Source organism: Hylobates moloch, unplaced genomic scaffold (assembly GCF_009828535.3).
Source record: "Hylobates moloch isolate HMO894 unplaced genomic scaffold, HMol_V3 SCAFFOLD_3, whole genome shotgun sequence".
In the NCBI taxonomy this organism is placed as follows: Eukaryota; Metazoa; Chordata; class Mammalia; order Primates; family Hylobatidae; genus Hylobates; species Hylobates moloch.
The window spans coordinates 82,920,449-82,948,406 of NW_026652278.1; the positions used below are offsets into that span (position 1 = coordinate 82,920,449).

At 45.1% G+C, this 27,958-nt stretch overlaps 1 protein-coding gene and 1 long non-coding RNA gene across 8 annotated transcripts in view; one reads left to right on the forward strand and one right to left on the reverse strand.

The window, feature by feature from the left end:
* Positions 1-11,759, reverse strand: part of LOC116480820 (V-set and transmembrane domain-containing protein 4) — a 116,324-nt gene extending 104,565 nt beyond the window's left edge. For 5 of the 7 annotated variants that reach the window (XR_009212847.1, XR_009212848.1, XM_058436482.1 and 2 more), the window contains exon 1: positions 11,545-11,711. Coding sequence is in view for 5 of the 7 variants with exons in the window: in XM_058436482.1 (XP_058292465.1) it covers positions 11,545-11,656 (112 nt within the window). In the remaining 2 variants the exon portion in view is untranslated. Of the gene's footprint in view, positions 1-1,581; positions 1,701-8,874; positions 10,080-11,544 lie in introns of those variants that run through there. The other 2 variants (XM_058436485.1, XM_032142130.2) reach the window with 2 other exon arrangements.
* Positions 2,753-26,335, forward strand: LOC116460864 (uncharacterized). Its single transcript, XR_004245940.2, has 4 exons — positions 2,753-2,878; positions 14,273-14,430; positions 18,935-19,049; positions 26,294-26,335. It is a non-coding gene; the product is annotated as an uncharacterized LOC116460864 (long non-coding RNA).
* Positions 26,336-27,958: the final 1,623 nt, after the last annotated feature.

Here is a 27,958-nt window from a genome sequence, read left to right on the forward strand (position 1 = left end):
CTATAATATGTATTGTATAATATATATATGGAAAGAGAGACAGAGACACAGGGAGAGAAAGGCAAAAGGGAAGGTTGCTAGATCTAGATAAAGAGCATATGGAATTCATTGTACTATTCTTGCAACTTTAAGTTTTCATTTTTTTCAAAGTAAAACTTAAAACTAAAACTTATGACTTTTATGATATCTCAATGTTTTTATATATGCTGCTCATAGGCATCATGTAATTATTGATCAATATCATACATATTACATTATTTCATCTATTGTAAGGTACTATTAATTATAAAGTGTTTCCTCCCCATGTCAAAGATGTTACAGTAAATATAGTTCTGATGTTTTGTGAATCCAAGCGGAAGACTTAGGCTTCAGGAAAATTCCATTCTGCATTCTTAATAACTTAGAAATAACGGAATAAGACCTCTGTAAGTCCTCTACAGAGACACAAAGACTCCCAGCTTGGAGCAAATCTAGACTAAAAGTGTTAGAGAAGTAATGGATTGTAACCAAAGTCTAGGATGAGCTAGTCTGACACTGGTGGCAGTTTGACTCCTGTGGAGGTAAAGGCATCAAGCTCTATCAGTATGCGACTGCTGTAAGGCTCTGACTCACTTCCCAGCCCTTGGTATGACAGCCCATCACCCATCAGGATAATCTGAATGGCATTCAGTTCCATATTCACAGAAGAGCAAATTGGTTTCACAAACACCCATAGTCACATTAAATTAATGTTGTTAGTTTGAGTTTTATTGCTCTTTGTAATTGTGTTTAATTTACACATTTGGTTTTTGTTTTGCACTTGTAAAGCAACTATAAGCTTAGCTGTTTGTGTTTGTGCTGCTTTATTTCCACAGCAATAGCTGCAGTCAAGGCAGGCTCCATAGGAATGTTTCTTGGCCTTTGAAAAGAATAGTAGTCAAGTTTGCCAAACATTGCTTTAGGAAATTCTCACTCTCTTTTCCCAAGACTGATGGCACCCCAGCTCAAGTAGTCCTTGAGGCTGTGCTTGGAGGGGCTGCAGCAAGTCCAGAAGCAGACGGTACATAAATCCTCAGGAGTCAGGAGTCATTTGTGAGCCTCTTCACAGGGTCCTTGTGCTTGGCCCAAGCTAGGTGTTAGCATAGCCCAGTGAAGAGCAGCAGGTAACACACACACACATACACACAAATGTATGCACACACATGCACACATGGGCTCTGGCTTCTGGTACCCAGGCTGTGGGCTGTAGACCTGACATTTTCATGAATCTCTTTACTCTGTCTTTTCTACAGCTCAGCACATCCTCTTTGTCCCTGTGCCCAGCTCATTTTTCTGTGGGACCTTCTGGTCACAGGGAGGGAAGTATTTGAGGCTGAAAGTAGCACCACACGCCCACACGCCTGACTCTTTCTGCAAAACCCTCTGACATGGGCCCACATCACCCTCTGTGCTCAGGCCAGAAACCACCCTGTGTTTACCAAAAGTGAGTTGCTTGCTCCCAAATGCATTTATGTTATTACCAGCATTTACATCAACAAATGTGGACAGAGTGCTCACCGCGTGCTTGTGCCCCTAAGGACCCCACCTGGGAAGGCTCCCTACCTGAAATGTGGACCTCCCTGAGCCTTTGTGGCTGCTGTCTTTCTGTCTCTGTCTCCTGCTCTTCAGAATCTGTATTCATTTTTTCAGGTTGCCATAATCCACGGGCCAGGTGACTTAAACTATAAAAAATGTATTGTCTCACAGTTCTGTGACACAGTCGGAGATCAAGGTGTCACTGGGTTGGTTTCTTCTGAGCCTCTTTTTTCCACTCGCAGATGCCATCTTCTCCCTGTGTCTTCATGCAGTCTTCCCCCCTGTGTGTGCCTAGGTCCTAATCTCCTCTTCTTATAAAGACTCTGGTCCTATTGGATTAGGCCCTCCCGTATGAATTTACCTCTTTAAAAGCCTTAACTCCAAATACAGTCACATTTTGAGGTGCTGGGGATTAGGATTCAACATATGATTTTTTTTTTTTTTTTGAGACAGTGTCTTGCTCTGTCACCCAGGCTGGAGTGCAGTGGCATGATCTCAGCTCACTACAACCTCCGCCTCCTGGGTTCAAGTGATTCTCCCACCTCAGCCTCCCAAGTAGCTGGGACTACAGGCACCTACCACCATGCCCAGCTAATTTTTGTATTTTTAGTAGAGATGGGGTTTCACCATGTTGGCCAGACTAGTCTCGAACTCCTGACCTCAAGTGATCCGCCCACCTTGGCCTCCCAGAGTGCTGGGATTACAGGCATGAGCCACCGTGCCCAGCCCTCAACATATGAATTTTGGGAAGACACAATTGAACCCATTATTGAGTACCACAGAAACTCTCATGAAAGGTCTGTCAGGACTCCACCATCTTTGACATGACCCTCGTTTTCCCCACAATCCCCCTTCCAGGACCCCATTGTGATGTCACATTTCAGGTCAAAGCATTACATGTTATTCTTAACATCTGCCACTTCTCTCTTCCCACCTCTATCTGCCTTATTGAACTTCATCTTTCCTTCATCCTCTTCAACTTCCACTTCTTCTTGTATGGTCCTGTTGACGCCATCTTGTTTCTGTCCCCAGACTATCATCTTTACCCTCTGTCAACTGAGTTCCCACCCTGGTTCTCTCTCAAGATCTTCCTCTCATAGCTTTCACCCTTGGTAAACAATGAGGACACATCTCAAAAAGAATGGTGTAATTTAATTGCCTTGAGTTGGCTGGGCCATCATCTATTATAAAGTGCTCTTAAAATTAAAGCTAATTTAATTCTCAAAAACTAAGGATTAAGAAGTTAAGAGCTGGGGTTCTCACAATATGGCTTGCAGACTACAAGTGTGAACTGAGGAGGTCCCCAAAGTCACTTCTTACTAAGGTAATATTTTGTTTGTTTTTTTTAGAGAGAAGGTCTTGCTCTGTCACCCAGGCTGGAGTGCAGTGCTGCAATCACAGCTCACTGCAGCCTCTACCTCTTTGGTACTAGCCATCCTCCCACCTCAGCCTCCCCAGTAGCTAAGAGTATAGGTGCACACAAAGTAATGCTTGATTAAATGTTGTATTGCCTTTTTATTCTAAAAGCTATACTTGATCAATATAGAAAATATAAAGTAATAAAAACAACAGAAGAAATAAAATCAACAATTACCAACTAAAAATAATCACTTAGATATTTCATCACTCTTGCAATATTTCCTTTAATAGCTATTTATCTAGTGGATGGAATATTTTCCATGTTGTTTCCTAATTAGTCATGTCTAATATAAAAGGAGGTTCTTGAAATCCACCTTATATATCGATCCTTTGATTATTTTTTCCATAATTTTAATTAATTCATTTGCACTTTCAAAGTATATTATCTTTTTCTGAAAATTATTTTCTGTCTATTGTATACAACATTTCTGTTTCATATCTTATGCATTGGTTGTAACTTCTAGAACAATGTCAAATAAAAATTGTAATACATGACATTTTTTATCTGATTTTAATGGAAGTACATGTAGATATTTTGCTCTTTTGTTCGAGATATTCTATGTTATCTGAAAAAAATCTTATTCTTAGTTTCTAAGGAACTTATTACACGAATGATTGTTATACTTATTATATGTCTTTTAAATTGAGATACAATTCACATACTACAATTCAGTGGTTTATGGCATATTCACAAAGTTGTGTAACCATTGCCACTAATTCTAGAATGTTTTCATCACCCTAAGAAGAAATCCCATACCTGTTAGCAGTCACTCCCATTCCTCCCTTTCCCCAGAATCCCAGGCAACCACTAATCTGCTTTCTGTCTCTATAAATTTGCCTATTTGAATATTTCATTGACATGAAATTATACGTTATGTTGCCTTTTGTGTCTGGCTTCTTTCACTTCACAGGTTTTCAAGGTTCATCCGTATATAACATGGGATCAGTTCTTCATTTTATGGCTGAATTATATTCCATTGTATGGAAATACTATATTTTGTTTATTCTTTCATTATCTGATAAACATGTAGGTTGTTTTTACTCTCTGTATTTGGCAAATTATGTGTATTATGAATAATGTTGCTGTGAATACTCATGTACAAGTTTTTATGTGGACATATGTTTTCAATTCTCAGAATTTACACCTATGTTTTCTCTAAGAGTTTTATAGTTTTGACTACTACAGTTAGGTCTTTTTGATTTTTAGGGGGTTTTTTTGTATATATTGTGAGGTAGGGATCCAACGTCACCTTTTTGCATACAGATATCCAGTTGTCCCAGCACAATTTGCTGAAAAGATTATTCTTTCCCCCATTAAATTATCTTGGCACTCTTGAAAAATCAACTGACTATAAGTGCATTGGTTTATTTCTGATTGTTTTTAATATCTACTGAGATAATCATAAGAATTTTCTTTCACTACGAAGCATTGTTAGAATTAATAATTTTTAACTATCTTTAGTCAAGAGATGACCCAAATTGAGTTATGATGAAATACTCTTTATTTTTGAGACAGAGTCTCACTCTGTTGCCTAGGCTATAGGAGTGCAGTGGCACAATCATGGCTCACTGCAGCCTCAATCTCTGAGGCTCAAGTCATCTTCCACCTCAGTTTCCTAAGTAGCTGGGACTACAGATGCGCACCACCATACCTGGCTAATTTTTGCATTTTTTGTTTTTTGTAGAGATGGGGTTTTGCCATTTTGCCCAGGCTTGTCTCAAACCGCTAGGCTCAAGCGATCCACCTGCCTTGGCCTCCCAAAGTGCTGGGATTACAGGCGTGAGTCCACCATGCCAGGCCAGTCATGGTGAATTATTGTTTTTGTAGTCTGTTAAACTAGATTAGCTATTATATTGTGTTAATAAGTGAGATCGACATATTGCCTACTTTTTTAGTGCCATCTTTTTCAGGCTTTGTTATGAGGTTTATGTAGGTTTTACAACATGAGCTCCATCTTCTATGGTTTTGGAAAAGAAAGGGTTTAAAGTGGTTCATAATTTAAAATGTTTGAGGTCCCCTGACACCTCTGGAAGGAGTTCCCTTACTATTGTCTGTGAGGTCCCAGGTATCTGCAAAATTATGTGTCTAAACCACAAACAAATGTTTAACTCAGTTGAGTTTCAGTTATAATTAAAGAACAAGTCACAACCTTAAGAATAATGTTATTCTCTTCTTCCCCATTCATGTCAGCTGAAGTTATCCTTTACATTAATAGTTTGCTTACCCGAGGTTGCTGTCGTCTTTCATTTTTCCTGAAGACTCATCATGTTTCCCTTCATCTGCAGCTGCTGCTACTTAATCTAAAGAAAATGCAGCCTGTGCAGTTGATATATTTGCTTTCCTAAATACCTTGCATCTGTCTTTACACTGAAGTTTGCATCTCCGTGTGACGATTAGAACATAGGCTTGGAGCCAAGCTGGTGTACACCAGCCATATGAACTTTGTATGGTCTTTGCTTACTCACCAACAAAACACGGACAATAGTCGGATCCACCTCATTGGACTGTGGAGAACACTATATGATTTAGTATTCATAAAGTGTTTAAAACGATGCTTTGCCCTTAGAATACAGAATTTAGCACTTAAAAACACTTGTCTCTTAAAGGCTGAAATTTCAGAGCTTAGATATTATGCCTCATTTCAATTCCCTCCCATATTGATTTTTTAAAAATAAAACTATTCTCCTCGTTAGTAGTCACTATTTCTGGCTCAGGAGCCTCTCCTTCCCTTACAGTGTCCCTTGGACTTTACCTGCCTATGAAGCCCCCCAAACACCAGATAGCTCTTCCGAGAAGAGTTTCATAAAACTGGGGCTGTTTTTACTTCCTGCTGATCCTCAAGCTCCTTTCACACCAAATTCAAAAGGTTTGTGGCCTCTGCTGCACCTTTAAAAGGCTGTTAAGATATCATTCCCACCGCTGATGCCCTTTCTAAGATGACCTCATGACTTCCTGCTGCACTTGCACCAGCAGAAGGAATGCATCCCACATGAAGCCCATGGAAAGCACCATGGCCACAGCTCACCACACACAGGCAGACGACCACTCTTCTGAGCTCCACACCCTTATGACCAGCCCCCTTCTGAATATTTCTGTCTCAAGCTCAGCTTGTTCAAAGGTGGGTTTATCAGCGTCCCAAGCAAACCTTCTCCTTCTCCATTGTCTGCAAATGGCTCTGACATTTTGCCACCCAGAAAAAAACCCTAGCAGTCATTCTGGATTCCTTCCTCTCACCATCCTCATCACACACTGGCCACACTTTATAGTTCAATCTTCTAAATTTCCCCTGAATTCACCCTGCCACCCACACTTTAGCTGAACCCCTTGTCACCAATGATGCTGGCTCTCATCCCCTCTTGACCCTTTTCACCAGAGTGATCTTCACAAACGCAAATCTGACTTCAGATTTCTCCAGAGCTCCTTGTAGTTTTCAGGATGGATGGTCAAGTTCCCTAATTTTGACCCCAAAGCCCTATGTGACTAACTGCCCATCTGCACGCAACAAGGAGCTCGGAGCCGCCCTAGGCCGGTTTCTCCATGTCAGCTCAGCTCCCTCTCTCCTGCTTGGCTCCTCTCCTTAGATTTCCCCATTATTCCACCTTATCTGTCTCTTCCTTTCTATTGGATCATTTCCATCGGCATAAACTTGGTCTCTCCGCCATCTTTATCCAGCTACAGCCATTGTTGCTTTCCTTTCTAATCAGAGTTGCCTGCAGAGATGTCCAATGCTTACCTCCAGCAGTTTGTTTCGTGTCTGCTGCTGAACAGTGCCTGTCTGACCTCTGCCCTTCTCAGCTGCTGAGACTGCTCTCCTCAGAACTGTCAGCAACCTCGTGCATCAAATGAAATGCGCTGTGTCCTCAGCTCACTCCAACTCTCCTTAGCATTCAACACTGCTCACCACTCCTGAAAATTATCTTTTCTTATTTTTGTTGAGTTTGAAGAAAATTCCTAAGAAATGCTCCTCACTCCATTCCTCCCTACTTCACAGGGCTCACCCTAACTCTACCCCAGCACCCTAGTTAGTGTCATCCATCCACTGTTGTGCTTTTTCAATATGGTACCATTTATTTGCAGTTAACTTTCTCATTTACATTTCCAATCTAGACTTATCTTCTAAATAACATGAACTTCCCACTCAACATCTCTGCTCAAATGTGCCATTAGCATTTAGAACTGACCATGTCTCAACTCACCTCTGTCACCTGCCTCCCAGCACTTATGCTTGTATGTCTACATGCAGAAACATGCTGATATGCACGTTCAACACAGACATGCATGCTCACACATAAACACTCTCACACACACACTCATATGGAAATCACCCTCCAAATTTCCCCATATCAGTTAATGCACAGCCACCCACACTTGCTCCTCCTAGGAACTTGGGAATCCACCATGACAAACCCCTTTCTTCTACCCCCACCTGCAGCCTTCCCCAAGGCCTTTGGATTCGATTCCCCAAATAAGTCCTGAAGGCATCCATTCTTCTCCTTCTTGGCTTGGGATAGCCTGGTCCAAGTCACCACCATTCCTGGCCTGGACTTCCTCAACAGCCTCCTAATTGATCTCTCCACTTCTCATTTTCTTCTTTTGCTACTATCCCAATCCATATCCCACACGCTATGGAGTGAGCTTTTTAAAATATAAATCTGATCATGTCACTTCTTAAAACCATCCACACTTAGAATAAGGCATATGCTAAGGCAGCGTGATTGGGAAAGGACCCTCTGAAAAAGAGATATTTAAGCTGCAACCTCAAAGATGAGAAAGGGGACAGCCAGAAGAGAGACAGACAAGGGTGCGTTCTACTTGGGGAAGACAGCAAGGGCAAAGGCCCTGAAGCACGAACGCTTGAATCCTTTAAGGAAAGAAAGGGGCCCATGTGGTTGGAGCACGGTGAGTGAGGCACAGAATGCTAAGACATGGTGTGGAGAAAGTAGTAAAGGCCCGGCCACACAGGACCCTTTAGGTCATGAAATGGGAACTTTCATAATTACGTTACATGCACACCCTCAGGCTATAAGCTCCACAGAGCAGCATCTATGTTTGCCTTTTTCCCTTTGTTCACTTATTCCCCATGTCCACTTCAGTGCCTGACACATCTTTATAAACTATACGAGATACAAATACCCCCAGCATTCCAGCCAGATCAAGTGGCTAGCAATTCCCCAAATGTATCATGTCTGTTTCTTCTCCTCATAGCCTTGTTCTTGTCTAGCTCAGTGGTTCTCAACCAGGGGTGATTTTGTCCCTAGGGAACATCTGTTAATGTCTGAAGACATTTGTGATTTTCACAACGGTGGGGCAGGGGATGCTGCTGGCATCAGATGGGTAGAGGCCAGGGATGCCAGTAAACATCTTGCAGCAGACAGGACAGCCCCCGCAGCACATAATTAGCATGCAGGGTCAACAGTGCTGGTTGAAGAACCCTGGTCTAGCCTTTCCTTTAAGCCCCTGGGAGCATCATCTTTTTTGGAAAGTTCTTTATCCTGATCAAACAGCTTGAACTTGGGGCCCCTCATCTAGGCTCCCCAAACCTCCTTGACGGCATTCATCCCCTTGCCTTGCAATTGCCCATTCTAACTGGAAGCAACAGAGGCTGGAGTATATCTTGCATCAGCATGTCAAACACACAGTGGTCCACGATTAATTTTTCTTGAATGAACACAGCCCCCTGAGACAGGGAGAAGGGTGAAGATGAATTTCGTGGCAACACTTAAAAATGTATTGTTGATATAGATGAACTCATAGGTCGGAAGGACATCCCCAGCCTCCTGCTCTGCCTTGAGAAGCTGCCTGTCTCCAGGTGTTTGTGCTAGTTTGTAACCTATGGAAATGGCAACTTCCCATGTGTCCAATACGACAGCATGGTTCACTCAATCAGTCACTGCATTCAATTTTGTGTTATTCAAGTTTAATCCCAATAACATAAGACATAGAACTAGGGCATATGACAGATTCATAATAGTGAAAAAAATAGGGCTGAAGAGTAATTTGCTGTTGGCTGTCCTGTGACCCGCATCTACTTAGCAAGTGTGGACCTGCCTTCTCCACCAGCAAAAATAGAAATCCCTCTGGCCATGCGTTTGTGGGTTTCAGATGTTGTGCCTGCCATCAGAAACACTCAAAGTCCTCTTGTTTGGGTTTGGGTTTTGAAATGGACTCTGGTGGAGATGCTGTGCCTAGGGCAGGAAGGGGGCTCCTTCCAGTCTCCCGGCCCTCGCTGCTCTACACTCCATGCCTTTCCTTCCCCCTGACCCTGGTCCTCTCTCCCTGCCCTAGTGGCTCTGATACTGCGGGCTGGGGAAGGAGCAGTCCCAGGCACTGGAGGTGAGGGCAGGGTTGAGTATCTCCTCTCTGGCTCACTGCTTCTCCTGCTGCTGTGCTGAGAGCACCTCACCCTGGGGCCGGGAACATTCGCTGTTGTCTGAAGGACTCTGCTCCTCCTCCAGCTGTTGGTCATGTGCTTGGCCCTGAGCCCGCCTTCTCTCCAGCATCTCCTCAAAAAAGATCTGACAGCTGAAGCCCTCCCGGATGCCATGCTGGGCGTGCTCCAGCAGAGCGTCCAGGGAGGGGAAGACCCGGCAGCAGGCCACGCAGCGCAGCCCGTAGTTGGTGGTGACCAGCCAGTCCGGTGGCGCCCGCAGCTCCTGCAGGCAGCACTCCAGCAGCTCTGTGTCCTCGGGCTCGGGGCTGCAGTTGCTCTTGCAGGCTTCCAGGTCCCAGCGCAGATCGGTGTTGGAAGCCATCTCGAAGGAGGAGCCGTTCCGCCTCTGCCTCTTGATGAACTGGGCTTCATGGATGCGGGGCTTCCTGCTGACTGGCTCGAAGCCGGCCTCGGTCTCCCAGGCCACCGCCACACCCCGCACGGTCTGCACGTGCGTGTAGAAGGCACACACACTCTGCGGAGCAGCGTTGTCCTCATCGCGCATGCAGGAGCAGCACGACTGGTATTGGGAGTAGGACTGGTACTGGGAGGACTCTGAGGATGGGGAGCTGCTCCAGCCCAGCATCCCCCGGGCCGTGGAAGTGAAGTAGAGGGCCTCCTCCCGGGAAATGGCAGGCCCCGGCCGTGGGGAGGACACTTCTGTCTGTATAGTCCCTGAGAAGCAGAAGGACATTGTCATCAGTGCCCCCCAAGGGATCAATGCCACATCTACCTTCAGGAGCTGCAGACTCTGAAAGGGTACAGGCTCTGGGAGCTCTTGGGCAAACACCGCCCCCTCTGCCCATTTCCTGAAAACATGAAGATGGTGATAATGCCTACTTCATAGGGTGTGGTAATGATTGAATAATGTATGAATGCAATCACCAAATCCTTGACTCTACTGAGAAAGACCATTAAATGGCGAGTAAGAGAGTTATATACACATTAGGGATATGATGATAAGGATCAAATAATGTATTAGAGTAATCACCAAGCAAAAGACCATCAACTGGGGAACAGGTAAGCAGACTGAGGTGCATCCATATGATGCAACCTGTTAAATCCATGAACCACTGAGACGTGCAACAGTACGGATGAATCCTGAATGCATTATGCTACATAAAAGAAGCCAATTAAAAAGGCCATGTAGTCATAAGAGAATGTGAACAAAAAGTAAAAAAGAATCCATGTAGTATATGATTTTATTCAGATGACATTCTAGAAAAGGCAAACTTTTAGGAACAGAGAACAGCTCAGTGGTTGCCCAGAGCTGGGGATGGGGTGAGGGGAGATTGGCCATAATAAGGCACAAGGGAACTTTTAGGGGTTCTGAAAATCTTCTTTATCATGATTGTGTTGGTGGTTCCACAAATGTACATGTGTCAAACTTCTTTAAATTGTGCATTTAAAATTGCTGAAGTCTGTGTGCATAAAAGACACCTCAGTAAAGCCCATTTAAAAAACAACACACACAAAGTGCCTTGGCCAAGCCACCCAGACCCACTGTCCTCTTCAACATTTGTGACCTGTCTTCACCTTCCCGAGGGGGGCATCTCACTACCTCCTTCAACACTTACTGTGCCCCTCTTGCTGTGGAAGTGCTTGCCAAGTGTTAGCTCCTTTAATATTCAAAACAACCCTAAGAAATTATATTGTTAGGATTCCCATTCAACAGAGTAGGAAACAGAGGCACGGAGTTTGAATGAGAGGTGGAGCCATTGGGCCCCCAGAGCTGGTGTGACACTTAGGTGCTGCCCACAGACACGTACCAGTGGTCTTCAAATTGATGTTCTATATTAACTTTCATCATTTTGTTATAAAGGAATTTTTTATTTCACTACTGAAATCACAGGATTGACATGTTGTTTTCTCAAATACACATTAAAATAAATACATAATTATAAACATTTTACATTTTCATCCTCATATCCCCTAAAAACACCTTATATACTCATAACAGCCTCAGTCATACCAAGTGTCCCATAAATATCAATTTCCTTTCCTTCCACATCTATGTTTATGGTCAACACAACCATTTGGTAACAGTATCAGGAGGCAACCTGGCACTGTCTCTTCCCATCAGGGCTTCCTTCCCAGGGAGCACAGCTGGCTGACCTTCCAGGCCTTTCTTTTGACCTACCTGGCCAGAACACTTCCACACTTTCCTCGGTGGACTCAGGGCTGCTCAAGCTGAGGGTGGTCCCATCGGTTGGTGACTGTTCTCCCCTGTGGTCCGTGAAGTGGCGTTTCATGATTTGAAATGAGTGCCCAGGGTCTCGGTGCTCCAGCTGTTCAGTGAGAGTTGGCTGGAGCTGTACTGAAGCCCTCCAGCTGGCCCCAGCCAGAGTGGACACTGAGCTCCCCATGGTCGCTAAGATCCTAGCTCTACTGTGTGACCTCATCGATGGCACTGGTCTGTTCTGTGACCCATGGCGAGGGCAGAGGCTGAGCCTGGATATCAGGAGAGGCTTCCCAACATGTTCTCATTTCCCCATGGGACCTCCTTTTCTGTCTTGTGTATTGTCATGGACACACACAAACACAAAACACACATACTCTTAACTCCTTAGACACACATAAAAACACAAACACATAAACACAGAGACACTTGTACACACTTAAGCATGCATGGAATCGCTGTCTTTGTCCACCTGTGTGGCTTACAAAGGGATACCTGAGGCTGGGTGATTTATAAAAGAAAGAAGTGTATTGGGCTATGTTTCTGTAGCCTATACATGAAGCCCAGCATCTGCTTCTGGTGAGGGCCTTAGGAAGCTTCCATTCTCAGCAGGTGGGGAAGGGGAGCAGGTGTGTTTAGATAACATGGGTAAGAGAGGAAGGAAGAGAGAGTGGAGGAAGTGACAGGCTCTTTTCAACACTCAGTTCTCACAGAACTAAGAGTGAGAACTCATTACCACGAGGGTGGCACTGAGCCCTTCATGAGGGATTTGTCTCCGTGACCCAAACACCCCCCTCTAGGCCCACCTCTCACATTGGATATCAAATTTCAACATGAGATTTGAAGGGGACACATGTCCCTAATATGTCACTCACACACAAAGAAACACACACATGATCACTCAGACACACATATACACTGGAACACATGTGGCACACACAGTAACATAAACATATGTATGTGTGTTCACATAGACATATAACATGCTCACACATACAAATTCACACACATATTTACTTAACCACACACACATACATGCACACAAACTCATGCCAGATTAACTAACCATACATAGGCTCACATACATACAGTCATCAGCCAACATAAAATGACCCTGCTCCCCAATGTGGAAAATCTCTCCTTCTCTCCCCTATCTCAAGTCCCCACACTGACCCTGTTTAGGCTCCTCAGCCCTCCACAACCCCACCCCACCCCACCCCTCCCCTCTCCTCTACTCACTCCCTTGCTCAGTTCCTGTGACTCCAGACACTTCGCTGCTCCCGGACACGCCCAGCATCCTCCCCTCACGGGCTCTGGGCTCTCGCACTTGCTCTTCCTTGTGCCTGTTCCAGGCTTTCCGCTAGGTTCCTATGTGGCTCCCTCTCCTTCCGGTCTCCTCTGAAACATCACCTGGTCAGAGGAGCCTGCCTGGCACCCCCAGGAAAAGAGCTTTCTTTGGCCCCACAGCTCTCTGTCACCTTATCCTGCTTTATTTTTCCATGATAGCATTTACCACCCTAGGCTGTATATAATGTCTGTGTGAGTATCTCATGGGTTTTCCTGTATCTGTCTTCTCCTTAGATGTAAGCTTAGGTGGGTAGGGACTTCCTTCGTTCCTTCCACTTCATTATATCTCTAGTGTCTAGATCAATGTTGTACATATTAACAAGCACTCGGGAAATAATGGGTAAATAGCTGATGAACACGTTGGGCTCAAAAAGGCGTTACTCCCTCTGGGAGCTGCCTCCTCTGTGCTCCCTGGATCTCTGCAGTTCCAAGGTGGCTGGTTCTCTCCCACTAGGACTCTGAGAGTTGCCTCTTCCTTCTCCATTTGCACAAACCATGCTTCAGCCTCAATCAGCCTGATAAAATGTTCACCTGCCATCTCTCTGCTCTGCGACACCCTGGCACTTCACTCATTTCCTCCAACAAACTTCTTACCACTTCCCTCTGTGGCTAATCTCTTCCCACCCTTGGTCAGTCTCATCAACTCTATTCCTTTGAATCCCAAATACTAAACAGTTCAAATAGGTGATGGATTGAAAATAATCCCAATATTCCACAAGCAATATCAACATCCCCCACATACCCAGCACCGAGGAATATCCTCCTCTCTAGAATGTGAGGCCACTGTGTGGAGGAAGACACCACAGTGCTCTACTGAGCCATGAAAGTCACAACTGACCTAAACAGAAGACTATGTCCCCTGGCTAAAAGAGGAAATAGTATAAGTGCACCCTTTTTTAACAAATAAATACAAAGACTTGCCTTACAAAAACAAGAGGGGGCGGCCAGCACAGAAAATAAGTGGGTCACTGGGGGATGGAAGGCGGTTCAGAGACAGATGACACCATGGAGAATTGTTAAGTGGCAAAGTAAACAGCAAGTCTGGGAGGAAAGGAGACTCAGCCAACAAATTATGCTGAAAAATTATATTCGCTATTTTTTTGAATCAACTTTGGTCTCACTTCATGTAAAACAATTAAGAATATTTTCATAATGGTTCAGAGCTTATGCTTTAATAAAAAATGTGTAGAAAGAAAATATGTTAACATTTGTAATTACAAGGTGGTTTTTCTCAACTTAAACAATATTAATCTTCACAAGCATTGAGAAACTTTGTCATCTTTTCTAATTTCACTGCTTTAAAAAAACTCACTGTTTTAATTTGCATTCCTCTGCTTTTCAGTGGAACTGGAAAAAAAAGCAAACGAGCAAGCAGTTTCCAGGGGAAGAAATGCAGAGAGATGATAAACATATGAGAAGATGTTGAGTCCTACTGTAATAAGGGAGCTACAACTTAAAAATGTGTAGTATACAGTATAGCATTTTTCACCCATGAGATAGGTAAGAGTTAAAAAGACGGACAATACCCAGTGCTGGTGAGGATGTAAGGAAATGAACACTTTTACTCTCTGTTGGAACAGTGTACCTTACCTTTCTCAAAAAGTTTGGTGGTACCCATTAAAGTTAAAAATGGGCAGGTGCTTCCTAAACAGTTTACTATCATCTCTTTCCTAGGGAACAGCCACATTATGTGCTATGTGCATAAAATAGCATCTAGAGAAATATTTATTGCAGCATTGTGTACAATAGAAATAAAGACAGGAGACTTTCCTAAGATCCATCAAAATAAAGAAACTACAACATAATCAAACTGTGGAATACTATACCACAAAAAAAAGAAAGAGATCTATACATACTGATAAGTGAATTCATGTTAAATGAAAACACAAGATACAAGGAATAGATAGATGACCCCACTTATGTAAAAATTAAACACACTCCCTCAAAAGCACTGACCAAATTCTATATTGTCTATGTATCAAAAGGCACAAAGGAGATCTGAAAACAATCACACCCAAGAGAAAACAATGTTGTCCTCAAGAAAGAGGAGAAAGATTAGGTGGGGCTGTGTGAGACTGAATTTTCCAAAGATGGCCAAACCAATCTATATCACAACCCACCTGCTCTTCTGATAGCATGACAGAGTCCCTCTTCCTGAACTGGGGTGGATTTTGTAACTGCTTCAATCAACAGAATGCACAGGAGTGATGTTTTGTGACTGTCAGTGCCAGGTCATAAAAGATGTGACTTCCTCCTGGTTCTGTCTCCCTTCTCCTTTGGACTCAGCCACTATGTTGTGAGGAAGCCTAGGTCACATGGAGAGGCCACATAGATGTGTTCCAGGCAGCAGCCCCAGCAAAGGTCTCACTCAACCACCATATGTGTGAGTGAAGTTACCTTCAGATAATTTTGCTTCCCAGACTTCAAGTCTTCCAGCTCGGGTCCAAGACATCACAAGGCAGAGACAAGCTGTCCTGGAATTCCCCACCCACAGAAACTGTGAGCATAAGAAAAGGTGTTTTACACACTAGTTTCTGGGGCAATTTGTTACAGGCCATGGTAATTCAATGGACTTTGATTTTCCCTTGTAATACTTAAATATGTTCTAGTGAGCTAGTTCGTTAACCAGCATCTGTGCTCTGTGCATCTTCCTGGCCCAGTCAGGGAAATCTGGGGGCCAGGTGAGCCCTGTGGTTTTCCCAGGACAACTTGGGAGGATGGTTCCCATCCTCACCCCATACGAAACAACTTACTAGATTGCAATGGTTATATACGGTTGCTTTTTTAAAGACAAAAGCTTTACAATTTGGGGCCCAAACAATGTTTTCCAAAGTCCCTTGAGTCGGGTCTTTCTTTCCCCAGAATCTATATACGTTCTTCCTAATCCTCTCAAAAATTATACACTGTGAACCCTCCTTAAAGATAGGCAGCTTGGCACTTCAGAGGGGTTTGATGAGCCTTGGGTGGGAGAGCTGGGAGAGAAGTGGCTTCCATCTCAGGCCTGGGGGCAGGGCTGCATGGCCAGGTTGCTCTGATGTTTCCTATGGGCTACTTCCCTGGGGCTAGTTTGGAGTGAAGCCCCTCCGATGGTGAGCGATTGTCCTCCTCACTCACCTGGCCTCTGGGCTGCTTCTGTCTATGGGAAGAGCTTCTGCCCCAGACGCTCTGCTTGCTCCATGCAGATGCTCAGCTGAGACCACCCACACAGGGCTCCCACCCATCCCCCTGCAGCTCTCTAGTGGGTTTTCCAGCCCTGCCAGGAACCTCCGCGCCTCACTGCTGCAGCCAGCAGGGCTGGTGTGCAAACCCCCAAAAGGACCAGTGCAGCACTTTCTTGGAGCTCTGACGCCTGGCCAGCTCATTGCACACATTGCATGCGAGCCCTAAACCTCATCCAAGAGGCCTGGAATATTTTCTAGTCTTAACTTTTCTTCCAAAACCTACTCTTCCCAGCCTCTGTTTTTCCCAGCTGAGGAGGCTAACAGGAAACAAAGCGGCCACAGCCACAGCAGGAAGCGGAGAGGCCGTGTCTCTCTTCACTTCTAATTCCAGAGCTTGGCTTGCACCCCGATCTGGGCTGTGGGGAGAATCACATCATTCATTCTGGGGTCCATGTCCAGAAATAGTCTGTCCATTTGGCCAAGGGGTGGTGCTTCGGTCTTAATCGTGGCATTTCTGTGGCGAGAGCCACTGTGTAAAGGTGTTGCAAATGGGCAATGATCCTGCTCTTCTCTCCACACCGAAAGTGGGGCCCCTCTAGGGGGGCAGGTGCCTTGCCACCCTCCCAAAGTTCTCCTATTATCAGATTTAACACCCGAGGGCAGGGGAGAAGTGGGAAGCTGCCCGGATGCTGCGCAGCAGGTTTGCATGGAGTGGAGTTGGTGGTGTTCAGAGTGGGAATTTTTCCCAGCGAAGGTCAGTCCTCGGGGCTTAGGGATGACCTCATCGTGTGCTTGGGCTGCAGAGAAAGTGCCAAAAGCTATCAGACAAACTGAGAAGTGGAGTAGGGAAGTACTATCTTTTGGGTTCATTTTCTGTTGCTTCTTGTAACTATTTTAAAAGAAGTGAGTCAGTGGACCACAGAAGGCTCGGCTCAGCTACAGGGAAATGTAATCCGAAGGACTCTTCTTCAGCGCCCCCAAGCAAATAGGAAAGGGAGTTTTGCTTTTGTTTTTCTTTAGACATAATAACAGGCTGCTCCTTTGGCGGGTTTGTTTGGCGCTGTCTCGGGTTTTGGCCTTCACCTCAGGGTGCCCACACAAATAGCCAAGGCCTTCCCTCTCATCAGGGAGCCAGGAGGGGGCTGTTCCCTGGGGCTGGGTCCTCAGTGGTGGCATGCTGTGCTCCAGGCCCCAGAGCCCCACCTGGCCCGGAGCCTGCCGCATTTTGCTCAGCTCTGGCCCAGCAGGGCTGTGAATGCTCAACAAGGTTGTGGGATGCGGAAGCGTCTTCTTCCAACACACACTTCCTTGGAAGGGCAGCTTCAGCTGAGAGGAAAGACTCCTTGCTGGATGCCATGCACGTGACGCAGGAGCCCACACTGGCCACGTCCTGTGTATGTTCTTGGAGAGCCACGGTGGGAGCTCTAGGGAAAGGGGTCTTCTCTCTCTCTATGTCCAAAATGGGCTGGCCACGGGCCACGCTGGACACAGCCCTCAGGAGCCATTCCTGTCTTCTACTGAGCCAACTTTCCTGCAGCATGGCCCACAGCTCTGACTCGGAGGGTGAGACTCGGGGACTCAGAGGCCGACAGTGAGTCACTTTGATGTCTAAGTGTGTGAGGGTGAGACCCCAGGACCCAGAGGCCGAGAGTGAGTCACCTTGATGTCAAAGTGTGCTGTGCTTGATTCCATGCTCCTTTTAGCCCACATCTAAGATTAATGGATGTCTGTGGCTGGAAAGCAGCAAATACATTCACAGATAACTCCTGAGCAGAGCTGGGATGATTTATTTTAATCCCCACAATTGGAATAGCTATTTCAAAGGCATGGCTGAAGATACTTCTTCCCAGCCTGTCCTGAAGAGAGATGATGCAGTTGTTTAATGGATGACCCCAGTGTCCCGAGGAGGCCAGCAACTGTCCCTTCTCCCGCACAGCACCCAAAGTCTTGAATGGATCCCTGGCCCTCCTGGAATAAAGTATGCATAGGGTGGAGAACTTCTGGGAAGGTTGAATCAGGCCACATCAAATTCCCACAGGAAACTTCCCAAGAAAGGCCCCAGGCCAAGGCTTAGCAGCCAGAGGGGAAGCAGTCCATTCAGTCATGCCTCCTGCAGTGCAGTGAGACTAGCTGGACATTGGCTGGGGCACTGGTTTCCAACACCCCATCTGCCATCCTCACCACACCTCCCCACCCCAACACACATAAACAAACACACATACACACACACACCACACCCTAGGCCTGTGAGCTTTTCTCTAACATGGAGGACTGGTTCAAACAATCCTCCACTGCTCCAAGTGCCAGCATGTTCACATGACTGTCTCACAGAGGCAATAACTTTAGTGGAGCAGAACTGAGATCTGGCACATCCACAGCACAACAGGGAGTGGCTAGAGATGGCTGAGCAGTGTGGCTTCCACCTGACCAGCAAGCACCATGGCCATCCATATCCGGGGAAGAAAGGGACCTGCCAGCCATGGTGTGAAACAGGCAGTCAGCTGGGGCTCCCTTCTAAGGGAAAGGCAGCTCTCCTCAGAAGCCGTCCCAAATCCACCCTGGGTCTCAGGAATTTAACAAATATGACAAAGATGAGAAGGGAGAAAATATGAATTATTTTTTGCAAGATAAGACTACAAGCATCTGCATATTTAAATTTTGATTCATGTTTTTGAAACAATTTCCTGTTTTGAAGATAACTCAGCAAATGCATTCTTACTTTATTGGAAACAGCATTTATTAAGCTATTTATGTAGCACAAATTCACAGGTCATGTTACATTACAGTAAAATATCACCAAACAAGCCAAAAGTTTACTTTTTTCTATTATTTACCTGCCTCAGTGAAAGCGGTGTAAATGGCTCTTATCTGAACCGCAATGAATTCACATATTCAAGTTGGCTTCTTCGGAAATTTCAGGCCACAAATGGCAGTGATGCGACCAGGAGCAGTAACACGGTAGGTTCCATCACCCAACCCACAGCAAATTAAATCTATCACAATAAAGCCAAACTAAGAAAATTAAAAGGCAGAATAGCAGCAACTGGAAACTGATCTCTCAAGACCTCATTGATGAGCTTCTGGTAACAAAGCCTGCTTCCCCCACGTTGCAAGGCCTGTCTCCACAGGAGATATGTGTTGGAGAGCTTGGCTGCGTGGTGTGAGCACCAGATGTCTTAGCAGGACCCCAAAGTTCAATCCTGGGGAAGCCTGGGACTATTTTAAAATATAAGTGCCAAACATTTGGAATCAAACTAACTCAGATTACCAATGTGTAGCCCTCAGTCACATGTAAAAAATGAAAGTCAATATAACCAGTGTAACCTTTCCTCCACAAGAATGGCATAGTGACTTGCATTTTTAATGAGATTATGGCCAAGAGGGGCATCTAGTAGTGTGCTGGGGCCAGCTGGTACTGGCTAATGAGAACCAGTTGTTAAATCTTTAAAGAACTTTGCAAGCCAGTTGTTAAACACAGCCATTATCAACATTAAAAATAGTATAAACTTATAATTAAATTATATTAAACATGAAAGTAATAAATACTCAAACGCTCCACTTCCTAATTATTTTACTACATTTTAAGACACAGTGGCAGCTTGTTAGAGGGCTTGGTGGAAGTATTTACACCATGGTAATAAGCAAAGGCTAAAACCAGGGGCTTCCTCCTCCCTGGCCAGGAGCAAGTGGTTGAATATTTACCATCACACTACTGGGGGTTCCCATAGGAGATGACCTGAGCTAACAGTTGTGGCTGTGAATATAAACCCTCAAGCAACCTGTTCCCCAATAATGCTAGCTTTCTAGAGCAGTTTCCATCATATGGGCTGCACATTAATTGGTCGGGGAAATACTCAGAACCCTCCCACCTGCACATGAGTCTGTCGTCCAAAAGACCACCAGGATCACTAAATAGTGAAAAGGAGATCCTTATTGGTGATAGCAGTTGGTGAACTGTAAAGAGACAGTCTCTGGCAAGTACCAAGATGCTCTCTCTTCGCAGAGGGGAAGGGCGATTTGGGTTTTACAGCTCACAAGGCTGGTATCCTATGTATGCAGCAGGTTTGGGGGGAAAGCTGTACATATTTATGAGGAGAGTCAAGTGCATGCACAGTGGGTAAACATGTATGTCACATACATCCCATGTTCACTTTGGGGCAGGGTTTTAGCATTAAAAGAAGTAGAATTTGGCTTTTTATGACAAAAGGTGAACGATATGACACAAAGACAGTTTGTGCACAGCCTCTGTAAGCTGCTGAAAATGGCTTAAAGTCTGCAATTGCTTATCAAGAAAGAATGTTGGTAAGGGCATCCTCTGTCCAATCAGAGTTGTAGTGACTGGGTTGTAAATCAGACTTGAGAGGGGTCTGATAGCGCCATTGTTAGGGAGTTTGGAGCCATAGGAATATAGAGACTACTCATGCCAGCCAGGCCCTGAACCCTAACCTGTCGGTAACTTTGTTTCCTTAACCTTGGTGTCTGTCTTAGTTGATACAGCGGTGTTCATTTTGATCTTTCAGATTACAAGTCACAATTTAGGAAGGGTGCTCCATCATCATTTCATGATTCTCACTATAGCCCAGACAGGCAGGCAGAGCAGTGTTCTTTCTCCTTTAATAAATGAAGAAGCTGAGCCTCAAACAGATGAGGGGGCTTCCTGGGTTCACACAGCTCTAAGGGTGGGAACCTAGCTTTTTCAGTGACATTAGCTAGATGTGGTGGGCACTTCTCATTAGAAAAACAAGAATTAAATCAACGTGAGGTCCAGAACTGGTGTACCCTGTTGGAAAAATAAATTGAAACTAATGTTCTGGCAACAGGTAGCAAAAACTTTAAACCTATGGTACCATCTGTCTTGACAGTCTTACCTCTAGAAATTGACCCCTTAATAAATTAAAACTGTGCCTTTGTTAGCCCATTTTCATCAGCCCATGTTCAACACAGCGTTGTTTATGGATGAGTGAACTCAGAGGCAACCTAAGTGCCTGAGGTGGAGGTTGGGCTAAGTTGGTTTGCTTGCATCACCCTCACCTGGAAACTTGTTAGAGATGCAAATTCCCAGGCCCCACACCGGGCAGACCTGCCGGTTGGGAAACTCTGCAGTGAGGCCTGGCAATCTGTGTTTCAATCAGCCTTCCCTGGATTGATTCTGGTGCCTGCTAGAGTTTGAGAACTCCTAGGTTAAGTAAATTATGGAACAACTAAACAGTGGAATGCAATGTAGTGAATAAAGCACATGGGAAAATCTGTTCACAATATTATGATTACAAGCATATACCAAATAATCCCAGTTGTATAAAACCTAGAACATGCATGCATATATACACACATGTAAAGTCTGAAATTTTACATGACAAGCCTTAGCAATATTTCTTTGTACGAAAAAGAGATTCTCATCCTTTTGTTAATCTTTTTCTATGATAATTGTGTAAGAAAATAAGCAATAAATTACTTCCAGCTTTATTTAAAGGCTGATGAAGCTGGAAAAAACATATGGGACCACAAGCAAGATTTTACAAAGCCCCATGACTCCTGGCCACTCTGTCCTAAGATGATCCACGCCAGTCCCCTGGACAGGTCTCTCAGCCTGGATCTCTTGAATGGACATCAGCCTTTGGGTCCCAGAGAATTCAGTTCACTGGGTGCAGAAAAAGGGCTGGGTTGAGGAGTGGAAACCTGCCATTGACCACAAGGGGTTACAACCTAACTGGCTGGGAAGAGGCTCCTGGGAAAGATGTGACATTTGTTTGCAAGGAAACATAAACAATAACAGATGAAGACAGTGACATGTGGCTCAGGGTGAGCCTGATCAAAGCCAGCTGGGCAAGCAAGCTCCAGGCCTGGCTGCAGGAAGAGATACCCTAGGGGCAGGCTTGGCTGGAGAGGGTCTGTGGGGGAGGCCAGGGCAGCCTCTCCGGCTGTGGGGACTGCCCCAGGGAGTGTGGCCAAGAATTCCAACCCTTTTTGGGGAAGTTGGGTATGACTGAGGCTTCAGACACTTGGGACCTGAATTAGCTGTTCCAGCTGCTGGGAGGGATGGCCCACCCAGAACTGTCTTCTTAGCCCCATGGTTGTAGAACAGAAAACAGCATTTACCTACCACCAACCAGATGCAGAGCACACATGCCTTCAAGAATACATGGATTCCAGCCAGGATGGACATGACTTGCCACAGGCAGGCTAAACCGTTCCCTTTCAGTGACTTTCTAAATGGGGTGGTAATTTCATTACGTCATCAAGTATGATAGTCCCGGAGCAGATGATTTTTGAGCCCCTCTTCCCCATTTTCCAGGTGAATTTGCTCAAAGGTCATAGAGCTGCTGAGTTGTGTAGCAGGCGTCGGAGCCAAAGGCCCATATCCATCTACAGAGTGCAGGCTTTTTCCATCCCAGCAAGCAGGATCCTCATCCGTTCCCACCTGAGCCCTCCCAGTGCCTCCCTCTGCCCTCCCCAGCTCAGGACACCTGCCCCAGCCCACAGCTCTTCCAGCCACCACCATCCATCAATTCCTGTAAGCGGCAGAGCCCCATAAAGAACCAGTGTGAGCCCAGACTTGGTATTACCATGTCTCCATCCTGCAAAGGTGAACACAGCTCTACAGTGGTTATTTCACACTGTGCCAGGCAAATGCTAAGCACATATTGTAAATTATCATTAATTGAGGAGATGTTTCCTTTTGGGCGGCAGAATGCCTCACTGGTTCTGTGGACAATTGCTGAAGTTTAGAAGTTACTGTACACCCACAAGTTTTCTCAACTGGCCTGGGCCCAAATACAACCTTGCGATGTTCTCTCTCACAGCTTTCAGACGACAGCACAGACTCCCCACTCAGAATGGGGCAGTGGAAGGGGGGCTCCCTTCCAGCCCCCAGGTGATGTCTGAGAATGTGACCTGCCCCCGCCTGCAGGTTCCAGGTGTCAAAGTCACCTCCTGTCACCGCCCTCTGATTTTGTTCTTCTCTTCCTCCCCTTTTTACCATCTTTTCCCTAATGTTGGGTGACTCACTACCATGCCCATTTAGAAAGTCACTGAAAAAAGATGCATTTAGCTTGCCTAAGACCATCTCATGCCCTTCCTGGCTGGAATCCATCTTTCCTTGAAGGGACACTGAGGGTTTTAAGAGGCAAAACTTCCCCAAACTATCACTCTTTGGACATTATTTTCTTTCTACAAAGCTTCACTCCCTTGGAACTTGTGGAAACCCTTTCTGAAGGCAGATCCCCTTCCTGCCAACCAGCTCTTCTGCCCAACTCCTTCTCTAGGAAGTAGTGTCAGTGGCCTCGGGCTTTTTTTTAGGAGGAGTGCCCTAGGGTTCAGGGGCATAAAACCCTGCATGTGTTTGTCTACAGCTTTGCTCACTCCTCAGGGCTGAGCCGTAGTAGATCCATGGCCACCATGGAGAGCTAAGAGTTTCGGATTCAGTGCCTGCTGTTGCTCCTAGAGATTCCTATCCCGATTGAAGGCTGGTTCCATATCTGTTCACCCAGGTAGTGGGGATAAAAGCCATCTCTAAGAGAGCTACTCCCAAGAAAGAGAAGAGCAATGAATGCACCCTCGCCCTCCCCCACTGACTCTCTCAACACCCACGGACCCCTGAGCCTAACATATGCCTGTGCCCATGGCTGTGGTCGCAGCGTCCCCACCTTCACCTCACTCAGACATTGGGCTGGCTTTGATCTCTAATCTTAGCTTGTTTTCACCACATTGCTACCCTGTTTGCCTTTCTGGTCTCACAGTTCATTCTGTCCATGTTGCTCTCCTATCTGGGGGCTCTCTCAACCAAGTTCACCCACAGAAGCAGCAGAAGCAGCTCTGACCTCTCTGTCTCCAAGAGCAGCCTGGCATAATCAGAGCCAAACCTGAGGTGTAAACTCAAAGAGGCCAAGGAGAAACGTGCTTGTGTTCCAATGTCAGTGCTCCAGAAACCCTGGAGACCAGGCTCCCCAGTAACACTAATGCTCAGACTTCTTCCACACTGGGCATGCCACATGCAAACTGCAGTTTTAGGAGTAAAAATTCTATCTGCCCCTAGAAAAATTCTTGTGTCTGTGCCAAAAGAATATACACAAGAATTTTTGTTACATGTGTTTTACAGTAACAAAAAAACTAGAAATGGCACGCAATAAAAGACTGAGTAAACCATTGGAAATGATGTCAATTAGGAAAAAAATAGCAAAATATTTAAAAGGCAAAAAGCATTGGTGAGCATGTGGGAAAGGATATTGCTTTAGACTGCTGGCAGGACAGTGAATTGATAGGAATTCAGTGATGAAGATTTAGGCAGTAACTACTGCAACTTTTATTTTCCGTTTCTCCCTATGGTAATTATCTTAGCTAGTTTCCTAACCTCTTTTTTTCTTTTTCTTTTCTTTTTCTTTTTTTTTTTTTTTGAGACGGAGTTTTGCTCTTATTGCCCAGGCTGGAGTGCAGTGGTGCAATCTCAGCTCTCTGCCACCTCTGCCTCCGGGGTTCAAGTGATTCTCCTCCCTCAGCCTCCCAAGTAGCTGGGATTACAGGTGGGCACCACCATGCCTGGCTGATTTTGTCTTTTTAGTAGAGGCAGTGTTTCACCATGTTGACCAGGTTGGTCTCAAACTCCTGACCTCAGGTCACCTGCCCTCTTCGGCCTCCCAAAATGCCGGGATTACAGGCATGAGCCACTACACCCAGGCCCAACTTCTTTTTGAGCAAACATAGTCATTTAAATTTGGGAAGAAAATAACCCATTTTATCTAGATGTTCAAATTATTTCTATAAAAATATTCTTTATAGTTGCTTATACTATTTGGATATTTTTAATGGAATAGCAACAAATGTTTACTAAGCACCTACTCTCTGCCCAGCACTGTCCTGGCAGTGAAAAAGACAAAATCCTTGTCCTAAAGAAGCTGGCATTACTGTGGAGGATGAAAAAAAAATAGATGGATATAAGCATAAATACATAACATAATGCCAGTGGCAATAAGTGCCCTCATGATAAATATAGCATGGTAAGCGAATATATAACTAAAGGAGTGTTCTCAGGGGAGGCCTCCCTGCAGAATAATGTGGGGGAAGAACATTGAGTGGAGAGAGTGATCTGTCATTTGAGAATCTAGAGAAAAAGCTTTCCAGGTAACAGAAACAGCAAGTGCAAAGACCTAGGCTAGATATGGCATTTTTAAAGTCTAGTAATTCTGTGTGACTCTTTTATACTTTCCATTTGCCTGCCAAGGATTCCCCTCTGTCCAACTTTCTGTTCATTTCACCTGAAAAAATATATATATATATTTACAATAATTGTTTAAGTCCTTGACTGCTAATTTCAACATTTGGATTATCATGGGTTTACTTCTACTGTCTGTTTTCTCTTGTTAAGAGTCATGTTTTCCTGCTTCTTTGATTGCCTGGTATTGTTCCTTTAAACATTGTGGATGATGCATTATAGAAACTCTGGATTCTGTTATCTTCCTTTGAAGAGTGTTAATGCTTAGTTGTTCTATGTTTTTTTAGATTCTGTATTTGTCTACTAAGCATCCATTAATTACAGGGCCAAACTAACAGCTACTGTTGTATATATCTACCCTGCAGTCCAGTTTCCCTAGGTGCCCGAAAAATCTTATCCCTGGCTGGGCACAGCGGCCCACACCTCTAATCCCAGCACTTCGGGAGGCCAAGGCAGGTGGATCACTTTAGGCCTGCCTGGCCAACATAGCAAAACCCCATCTCTACTAAAAATACAAAAAGTAGCTGGGAGTGGTGGCATGCACCTGCACGAGAATCACTTGAACCCTGGGTGCAGCCTGGGTGACAGAGTGAGACTCCATCTCCAAAAAAAAAAAATTTATCCCAAACTTTCTCATCAATCCTGAGTGTGTGCCCCAACCACCTTCTTTACCTAACTCTCACACACCAAGCCAGTATTTCCCCTGCCCTAAATCACCCAGGGCCAGTCATTCAGACAACTGGAGACCAGAGCCCACCAACCCTATCCACACTAGCCAGTACTAAGTTGCTTCCCCTTTCCTGCCTTGCTTTTCCCATGGAAAGCTCAATAAAGGCTCTGGGCCATGCTTTTCTCTGGCTCTTTCTACCTCTTGACCAAACCTGGTGCTTCCTCCCTGTGGCCTCTTGGGACATGGTATGTCCCCTTCTCTTACGAAATGTAAGTACTGTAATAAATTATTCCTTCAATGACATGAGCTCTCTGTGTTGTCTTTCAGTCACCTTTAAAATTAAGGCCTGGGCACAAATCATTAGTCTGGCAAGTTACATCACTGGTAAGTTACCTTGATTCTAGAGAATCCTGGTTTTAGGCTGTGTTGGATGGGTCTATTTCAGTTCTGTCTCTAGTCCTAGAGCACAACCGCTAGTCTTGGTTTTCATGGGAAGCCAGCTGTGCTTACCAAGTATATTAGGGTTCTCCAGAGAAACAGAACCAACAAGATGTGTGTGTGTGTGTGTATATATGTGTGTGTGTGTGTGTGTGTGTGTGTGTGTGTATATACATATATAAACAGGTTTATTTTAAGGAACTCGCTCACACAATTATGAAGCTGGCAAGTACAACATGCAGTTTGGGCCAGCAGGCTAGGGACCCAGGAAGAGCTGAGGTTGCAGTTCCAGCCTGAAGGCCACATGCTGCAAAAGTCCCTCCTGCTCAGACTTTGCTTTGTCCGTGCCTTCGAATAATTAGATGAGGCCCACCCAAGTTATGGAGGGCAATCTGCTTGACTCAAAGTCCACCAACTTAAATGTAAATCTCATTCACAAACACCCTCACAGACACATCCAAAATAATGTTCGACCAACTATCTGGGCACTGTGGCCCAGCCAAGTTGGTACATACAATTAAGCATCACACTAAGTCCTTCTATTAATACTTTGGCAGGATTTAAACTTCAAACTTTGTCTCTCGATGGCAGGACAGCTGCTGAAATCTCTGCTCAGCTCTTTTTAGCCTTCCAGCTGTTGTTTTCCACTGAGCCCCTTGGCATTTCATTCTGTGCATGCCAAGTTTAGGAGTCAGCCATCAATTTAAGGAGAATTTTGAAGCAGAGTTGGGGTCTCTTCCACAATCGAAAGTTGCTTCCTTTCTGGGATTGTTCCCCTAAATTCTAGCCACTATGACAGCGTCAAGCTCCAACCTCTGTCTTCCTAGCACAGTAAGATTGTCACATCCTGCTTAAACTCTCTTGCCCTGTATGCAGTATAAACGGGAATGGGTCCTCAGAAGTCGATCTAAATAAATGTGGAGCTCACCTACTTCTTTTCTTTTAAGGGCCAATTACTCACCGGATCCTCCTTTGAAGCCAAGGTCTAGCATCTTTTGGCAGCTCTGGTAAATTGTGTTCTCTCGTCTGATCTGTCCTTTTTTTGTTCTGTCTGCTCCCTTCTCCTAGAACACCTATTAAATGAGCACTAGAACTCCTGGATCTTCCCTCCACATCTCTCAACTTCCATTTCACAGAATCACCTATTGTCTTTCTGCAACTCGCTTTGTGAAACAGAAAACCGATTTCACAAAATCCAGAAAACCAAATGGCTGAACACATTAGCACCTTGTTTCTCCATAGACCTCCTGACTCTCCTTCTACTCAGCCGCAGCCCTGCGCACAGCAATGACCTTACTTACCTATCCCAGCTTGCCGCGTGATTTCATGCTTCCAGGCATTGGCATGCCAGGTGCCAGACACCCTGCCAGGTGCCAGATGCCCTGGCTGCTTTTCTGACCAACAAACTCCTTTGTGTCCAGACAGAGATGTTGCTCTGCTGGCCACTGCGATTTTCTCTTTTTCCTGGGATCCAACAGCACCCTGTTCACACCTCAAAAGGAGCACTCACTTACCCTATTTGCCTGTGGTTTCCTCTGTTAAGGCCACATCCGT